The sequence below is a fragment of the Octodon degus genome, unplaced genomic scaffold (assembly GCF_000260255.1).
Source record: "Octodon degus isolate 3935 unplaced genomic scaffold, OctDeg1.0 scaffold00146, whole genome shotgun sequence".
NCBI classification, from domain to species: domain Eukaryota; kingdom Metazoa; phylum Chordata; class Mammalia; order Rodentia; family Octodontidae; genus Octodon; species Octodon degus.
The window spans coordinates 1,080,213-1,088,584 of record NW_004524722.1 but is presented as its reverse complement, the minus strand read 5'-3'; the positions used below and the strand labels follow the sequence as shown (position 1 = coordinate 1,088,584).

The 8,372-nt window shown below is 40.3% G+C and overlaps 1 protein-coding gene across 4 annotated transcripts in view; it reads left to right on the top strand.

The window, feature by feature from the left end:
• The window catches only part of Paaf1 (proteasomal ATPase associated factor 1), a 40,668-nt gene that overhangs the window by 12,592 nt on the left and 19,704 nt on the right, over positions 1–8,372 (top strand). For 2 of the 4 annotated variants that reach the window (XM_004641918.3, XM_023702098.1), the window contains exons 4-6: positions 687–776; positions 2,544–2,642; positions 3,513–3,663. In XM_004641918.3, coding sequence (XP_004641975.1) covers positions 687–776; positions 2,544–2,642; positions 3,513–3,663 — 340 coding nt within the window. Of the gene's footprint in view, positions 1–686; positions 777–2,543; positions 2,670–3,512; positions 3,664–8,372 lie in introns of all 4 variants that reach the window. The other 2 variants (XM_023702096.1, XM_023702095.1) reach the window with 1 other exon arrangement.

The window sequence follows — 8,372 nt, the reverse complement described above, 5'->3', positions numbered from 1 at the left end:
CACACACACACACACACACACACACACACAATAAAAAATGTTAAAAAAAATTAAATTAAAAAAAAAAGTTTTTGCAGGCATTGCATTTACTCTTAGATTTATCTTTTAGACCCTAGGCTTAGGGGTAGGTGCTGAGTTTCCTCACATCTCTCAGCATTTTATTGCTGATCTTATTCCTTGCCCAACTATATTAGTGTTTGATTTTCTTGAGATTATTACTGCTTTCTTGGTTTTCATTTATATTTTTATTGATGGCCTGTCTTCTCTGGGACTATTTACTTCCACATAGAAAGATAATGGCTTATCCCCACCCCCCACCTCCAGGCACCAAGAGCTGGCCATTACACCAGGCATGGTGGCACATGCTTGCAATTCCAGCGCTGGGAAGGCTGAAACAGGAAGATCACTATGAGTCCAAACTGCATAGTGAGACCCTGTACCACATACATAAAACTTAAAAAAAAAAAAAAAAAAAATCCTGGCGTCTCAGCAGTGCTGTCTTGTATTGCGGCCCCTGCAGTGAAAGGACCTCTGAGCCAGGGAGGAACGAGAGCCTTGTGTGTAGGACAGGAGGATTAAAGCAAGTACTTGAAAGATGAGGATTTCCTTAGTCTTGATGTTTCTCTCAGAAGTTTTACTTATACTGGAGTAGCCTCATTGATGGATTTTTATCTTTTTTTCTCTAGAAAAGCATTCATGTTTCGTGTCCAAAGGAAAACACATCTTCTAAGTTTTTGGCACCATATACTATTTTTTCCAGGATTCATACAAAGAGTGTAAGTATGTTGATAAAGAAAAGATATAATGGTGTGCTTTTTACCCCCATTTTGTCTGCTTATCTAGTGTCATGGACATTTTTTTTTTAATTTTTATTTTAGGGAAGGGCCTACAGGGTGTTCAGGGTCTCACTACTAGGTCATATTCCTAGTGATCTGCCTGTTTACAACCTCCCAAGAGCTGGGTTTACAGGCATGCACCACCACGCCAAGTCTCAATTACTGTCTCAGCGTGCCCCAGGGGCAGGCCCAGGGATCGAACCACTGGTCCCTGTGCCTGCTTGCAGGCACTTTAAATTGCTAAGCGATTTGGCAGCCCACCCTCCTTTTTTTTGGTAGTACCGGGGATTGAACTCAGGACCTTGAGCTTGCCAGGCAAGCACTTATTCCACTGAGCTATCTCCCCAGCCCCGACATATTTATAATTAATGTGTCTTTCACTTACTTCATGTATAAGATGACAGAATTGATGAATTTTTTTTTTTTTTTTTTTTGGCGGTACTGGGGATTGAACTCAGGGCTTTGCGCTTGCCAGGCAGGCACTTATTCTACTGAGCTATCTGCCTGGCCCCTTGATGAATTATAATACATGTGGCAAAACTTGTACTCAAGTCCACAGAGAGTATGCGTACAAAGGTACTCAGTATTTTTCTTTTGTGTGTGTGTGGTACTGGGAATTGAACTCAGGACCCACTTGCCAGGCAGGTGTGCCACTGTGCTATATTCCTGGCCCAAAGGTACTTATAATCTTTTATTTTTTTTCAGTACTGGGGATTGAACTCAGGACCCTGGGCCTGCCAGGCAAGCGCTTATTCTACTGAGCTATCTCCCCTGGCCCATAATGCTCTTTTATATCTTGTTTTGTTTTTTACCCTGAGATAGTTTCTTGCTATGCAATTTAGGCTGGCCTTGAACTCACTATGTAATCCAGACTGGCCTGAAACTCTCAGGAGTTCTCCAGCCTCAGCCTCCCGTATATTAAGATTACAAGTATGGGCTGCCATGCTAAGTTTATATATTGTTCTTTACTTACTTATATAAACATTATTCTATATTGTCTGTTAAGAGCTGCACAGCTATATAACTTTTCTATGATTTATTTTCCAATCTCATATTAGTGGACATACAGGTTCTTCCAACTTCATCATTTTGTGTTTTTATTGGGATTGAACCCTGGCTGTTGTGCTCTGCCTAAGCAGGTGGTTTAGCCTGCTGAGCTATCTGGTTGGCCCCTCCCCTTTTTGTAATTTAAAACAATTATTTATTTATTTGGTACAGGGTCTTACTATGCAGCTTGGACTCGTAGTGATCCTTCTGTCTCAGCCTTTCCAGCATTGGGATTACAGGCATGTGCCACCACACCCAGTTTTGGTAGCCAGCAGGGCATGCAATACCAGGGATCAAACCTGGGTCCTTGTACTTGCCAGGCAGGCGCTTAGACTGCTGATCTATTTCCCCAGCCGTAAAGGTTATCTTTGTGTTATCATTTCCTAAAATGTAGGAGAAATATGCTAAAAGATAAAATGGCAAGTGATAGAAACTGGAAATTGATTATGGGATGGGGGAGACCTTTTAGCTGAAGCCGGCGTCTGCATATGATTACAGGAATATCTTTTTGTTTGGAAGAGGTCATATCAAATGTAAGTTCTTTGTGTTGGGAACGTAGTATAAAGAAGCTTTGAAGGGACGTGAAACAAAGGTGACTTAAATGTATTTCAAGGGAGCAAGCACATTTCATTCTTGTACCGTTGTTTTGTTTTTGAACAGATAACATGCCTGGACATTTCCAGTGGAGGAGGACTTGGTGTGTCTTCTAGTTCTGATGGGAGCATGAAAATCTGGCAGGCTTCCAATGGAGAGCTCAGAGTAAAGGATTTGAATATCATTTGGAGGGTAACTGGACTGAGTGACAGGGAAAAGAATGACCCATTGTAAAGATACAAGACCACTCCACTGCAGTTGATCTTTGTTTTCCCATTTTTTCATCAGAAAACTATTCTTTGTGGGGGGTGGGGAGGTTGTGTGTGGAACCGGGGATTGAACTCAGGCCCTTGCACTTGCCAGGCAAGCACTTACTCTACTGAGCTATCTCCCCAGCCTGAGCCTCTTTGTTTTTGTCTTGTTTGTTTGTTGTTGTTTTTCTTTGGGTACCAGGGATCAAACTCAGGACCTTATGCTTGCCAGGGAAGGACTTACTCCACTGAGCTATCTCCCCAGCCAGAGAATTATTCTTAAAATTAGTAATTTGTCAGACAGAATGGGGTTACAACAGAATGGGGTTGAGCCAGACTGTAGTCTGGATGTCTTAAGTGGGTGAGCCCTTGGTTTAAACTACATTTTCTGGTTTCTAACGCAGCATAGCTGGGCTGTTAAGACTATATGGCTAAGCCTTGACCTTTTCAGAGGATTTTTAGGAAGAGATGAGTAAGAGAGTCACCATACCTCTTCAGTTCCTAATATTTGGAACTAGACTTGGGGATAATTGTGAGAGCCATGGAGTTCAGTTCTATGACATCTATGTTTTAATCTCAAGAAAGGAAGCCAGCAACTCTTTGAACATTCCTTGGCAGGCAAATGAACTAAAAAGATCCTTTAGACAGCTTTTTTTTTAAAAAAAAAATTAGCATAAAGGGATAGTTTGTAGGTATTTCATTTAAGGGACCAGAGTTATGGGAAACAAGAGAACATCAAGAGATGGGCAAGAGAACTAGCATGGCATTTTCTTTTGTTTTCCAGAGAGTGTTGGAAGGACATGTATTTGATGTGAATTGTTGTAGGTTTTTCCCATCAGGCCTTGTGGTTCTGAGTGGGGGAATGGATGCTCAGCTGAAGATTTGGTCAGCAGAAGATGCTACCTGTGTGGCGACCTTCAAAGGGCACAAAGGAGGTAGGAAAAGTTTTTCTAACGATCTCCATAACAAATCACTGCAATGACTGAAACAGGAGCTTGGCATAGTGATACATGCCTATAATCCCAGCAGTTGCCTAGGGATTATAGGCATGTATCACTAGTTTTGATGTAGCCTGGGGCTACATAGTTCAGAAACAACAAGGAGTACATTAGTGAGGCATTGTCTCAAAAAAACCAAAATAAAAAGATAACAACAGAAGCCACTTATTTGTAGACGTGCAAATAAGGCACCTACCAGGCTATTTGGATGAGCTGTTTTCCCCAGAACTAGAAATTCCTTTTTTTTTTTTTTAATTCGTGTGTGTGTGTGTATGTGTGTGTGTGTGTGTGGCCAGCTCAGCCCACCAGGGGGTGGGGCTGGCTGGCATGTGGTGCTGGGGAATTGAACCGTGGTCCCTGTGCTTTGCTGAGCTTGTTCTAAGTAGGTGCTTTAGACCACTGAGCCATCTCACCAGCCCCTAGAAATTCCTTTGCTAGTTAAGTCTTATTGCTATCTAGAGCTGTCCTACACAGATGATTTTTTTCCTTAATTGATAAGGAGAAAAGGAAAGTCCTTACCAGGGGATCATCTGCTTGTGTGTTAAGGAGAAAAGAGAGTGGGACAGAGAAAAATCTGCATTTTCTTATTATTAGTCCTTTGGTTGTGGCAACAGTAAAACCCGGGTGGTGAAAGGCTTCATTACTGGATATCAAATATAGTGTTTGATACTGATGGGTACCATCAGTTAAAATTATAGTTCATATTTTAACAATGGATTATCCATAGAAGTAGATAATATCAAGTTGTAGAAACAGATTGAGAATATCTTCCCACTAACTGATTAGTTGATTTGCTGAAAAAGACATTTTTTTTTTCCAGAACCAGGGATTGAACTCAGACCCTTCCGCTTGCTAGGGAAGCAGTTATTCCACTGAGCCATCTCCCCAGCCCCTGAAAAAGACATAATTTAGAGATGTTTTATCTTTAATTAGAATGTTAAGAAGGTAACAAAACCATACGCAGTGGCACAGATCTGTAATTCCAGCATGCTGGAAAGTTCTGCCAGGCTGATTGAAAGTGTGAGCCTATCTTAGGCAGTTTAGTAAGTGCCAGTCTGGGGTTGTAGTTCAGTACCAACTCTCTGGGTTTAGTCACCACTGCTGTAAAAAAAAGGAAAAGAAGAAGAAAAAAGGAAGAAGAGGAGAAGGAAAAGGAAAGGAGGACAAGAAAGATTACAAGATTACAAGTTTGGAGATTTCCATATGTAATTATATTAATCCAAATTATATTAAAAGTATAATAACATTCTCAAATAATTCCTTATCTTACGTTCCTCCATCAGAACCATAGCAGCATTTTCTTTTTTTTTTTTTTATGGCAAAGAACATTACTTTTATTTGCATTTATTTTACATTTAATTTATTCCTGTGCCCTAAGTTTTTGTTTCTTCTGGGATATCTTTTTCTTCTGTGTAACTTCCTCCTCTGGTTTAGAAACAATTTGTTCCTTTTCAGTAAGGACTTCTCAGGGCCAGCCAAATAGCTCAGTGGATTAAAGTGCCCGCAAGCAGGCATGGGCCGGGAGCTTGATCCCTGGGCCTGCTGTGCCAGCCCCCAGGGTGCCCTGAGACGGCAGTTGAGACTGGGTATGGTGGTGTGCACCTATAATCCCAGCTCTTGGGAGGCTATAAACAGGCGGATCACTATAAGTCTGATCTAGTAGTGAGACCCTGAACACCCTGTACACTCTTACGTAAAAATACAAAAAAAAAAAATCTTCTCACTATGGCAGGAGGAGATCATGGATGGGTTAATCGGGCCATGGACTCTGTAAGTACAGTGGTGCATGTTGGATGCTTTGTTCACCTGGATATGTTCGATAACCAGAGAATTACATCTAAACCCTGAAGTTCAGCAATTCAAAAATGTAGCAACTCTGCATTTTTAAGCAAGTGCAACAAAAGTTAAGCACTCTTTTTGGGCCACCAACCCTGCATCCAGCCGCACTGCTTGGTCTGGTCACTTTCCAACTCCACTGTAACACCAGAATGGCACACATTGCTTCTTTAATGTGACATCCTTCAGATATTTGGTGGTCTTTCAGATATGAATACCCTTGGTGACCTGGGCATTTTCATGTGTGTTCTTAAAGTGAACATGAAAGATTTGAGCCTCTTGATTTGCATGATTTTTGTGGGGTTTTCTGGGTCAAGGAATAGCGAGCCATTTTCACAGGTCACCTCAGGCTGCTCACAGGAACAGAAAGAGTGATGGTTTCTGGGAGAGTTCCCATAGCAGCATTTTCTATACCGCTAATTTGGGAATTAATTATGGATCGCCCTCTACTTGTGGTATTTACACAAATGGTTTTAAATTGTGAACCCCTCTGTACTACTACTAACTTGTTGTAAAGATCAAATTTTAAATTTTATTATTTCTTTATAATAGTTTAACAGATTATATGCAGATGACCTGGCAAATACACATGTTGGCTTTACCAAACAAATGGATACATTGAGTGGGGACAGAAACAATATTTGGAACCTTCTTCACATTGCTAAACTCATTACTTTTAAAGTAATCTATAAGTCTAAGGAGCTAGCCAGGAGCCACAGGAATAGGAGAAACATTGGAGGATTCACCTTAGATCTGGCCCTCTCTGAACATGTAGGCCCAGGAAACTCTTCAGTGAAGCAGAGCCTGACTGCATGTTGGGCCTAACAAGGTGTGTGTTCAGCATCAGCTCACTTAGCTTATGAGCACCTTGAGTCACTGCAGTTACAGAGTAAGCTGCCACATGAATCATCATGTCTCCTTACCTTTGTAGTTAAAGTCACCCTGACAATCTATATGTGATCCCTAGCTTAGCATGTTTGTAATCTGATAGAAGCTTCTTCTTGTATACTTTTTTCTTTCTTGTGGCTTTGTAAGTTTTCAAGGTAGGTGTAGGGACTTTGCAGTATAACAACCCTGACCTTTTTTTCTCATTGAAAGGAAAATTTTTCTCAGATTGAAGAGAAATGACATGAGGTCAGATCTAGGCTGATGGCTGTCAGATACTGAATATCCTTTCTACTTAGTTCTGTACAGTAGACCCAGGTTTAAGGCTGCTTATTCTACAACCCAGAACAGCAGTCAGAATTAAATTCTTTTTTGTGTGTGTATGTGGAACTGGAGATTGAGCTCAGGCCCTTGCACTTACCAGGGAAACGCTTATTCCACTGAGCCATCTCCCTGGCCCTAGAATTAATTTCTGATGGTACCAACAAAGGAGTCACTGGTTCAGCCAAGTGGTTTCTAAGTGGCTCATGTTATGTTGTGTTGTGTTGTGTTGTGTTGTGTTATGTTATGTTATTGTGGCTGGCTCAGCCTACCCTGGGTGTGGGGCTGACACAGCCTATGGTACTGGGAATTGAACCATGATCCCTGCGTACTTGCCTAAGCTTGCCTAAGCATGTACTTTACACCGCTGAGCTATCTTGCTGGCCCCTAAGTGGCTCATTTTAAATAATCTCTTGAGTTATAAAATTTTGAAGTGTTTTATTAGTCACAGCCACAAACCATATGTAAAAATAGAATGCTGGGGTCAAACCCAAGGTCTTGTTCTACCACTGAGCCCCATCCCCAGGTTGTATTTGCATTTGTTACCATTAATGGCTTCCATAAGTGATGAGAAGAGAAGCAGAGTTAAGACTTGGTGGCCCATGCTTATAATCCCAGCTCCTCTCTAAGTTCAAGCAGCAGGATTGTAAGATCAAGGCCAGCCTGGGCAGTTTATTGAGACTGTGCCTCAAAATGAAACAGAAAAGGGCTGCAGATACAGCTCAGTGGTAGAGTACTTGCTTAGCATGTAATTGGACCTGGGTTTAGTTGTCAGTACCTCTCAAACACAAAAGAAGCAGAGGATTGTGGTAAAAGAAAATATGATTCTTCATTGCCTAGGGTGTTTCTTATAAGCAAAACTATAAGGAAGTCTAGACTGAATGAACACAGTCTGATGCTATTAGAAAACTATTAGACACTTATTATGCAGTTCTGTGTATAGATCTGTTGCAAAGGATTAGCTTTGTTAGTTTTTTTTTTTCCCCTTTCTAGGATATAATAACTTGATAGTGAGGGGGATGGTATAGTATAATAGTTAAGTACAGGATTTGGAGGCAGATTTTGGTTTAAATCTTAATTCTGCCATTTACAAAGTGTGATCTTGGAAAGTTACTTAATTTTTTCTGGGCCTCAATTTCCTCATGTAAAATGAGGATAATGATATTAAATGAGCTGATACAAATAAAAGATTTAGCATAATCCTCAGTACAATAAATACATGATAAGTTTTTTTGTTGTCTACCTAAAATATAAAATTGTTTTAATACTTGCTAGAAAATGGGATCCTGTGGCCTGTGATGTTTTTTAATATACTTGTCAAGACAAAAAGCAAAAATTGTTATTTCTTTTTTTTTTTATTAATTTTATTGAGAAACAAATAGCATGAGACAGTTTCAGAATAGGTTAGTAGGGCAGTTTCAACAACAATACATTGCATATTGTTGTCTTTGTAGTAGTTATTCATAGTACAAAATGCAGACATGATATCCTGTCCAAACACTATTAGTAAAAATCTTTCTTCTCATTGAATTAAGAGAAAGTAGCTGTATATCTATCCTATTTTTTTCTATAATTTTATTGATAAACAAATAGCAAGGGGGCCC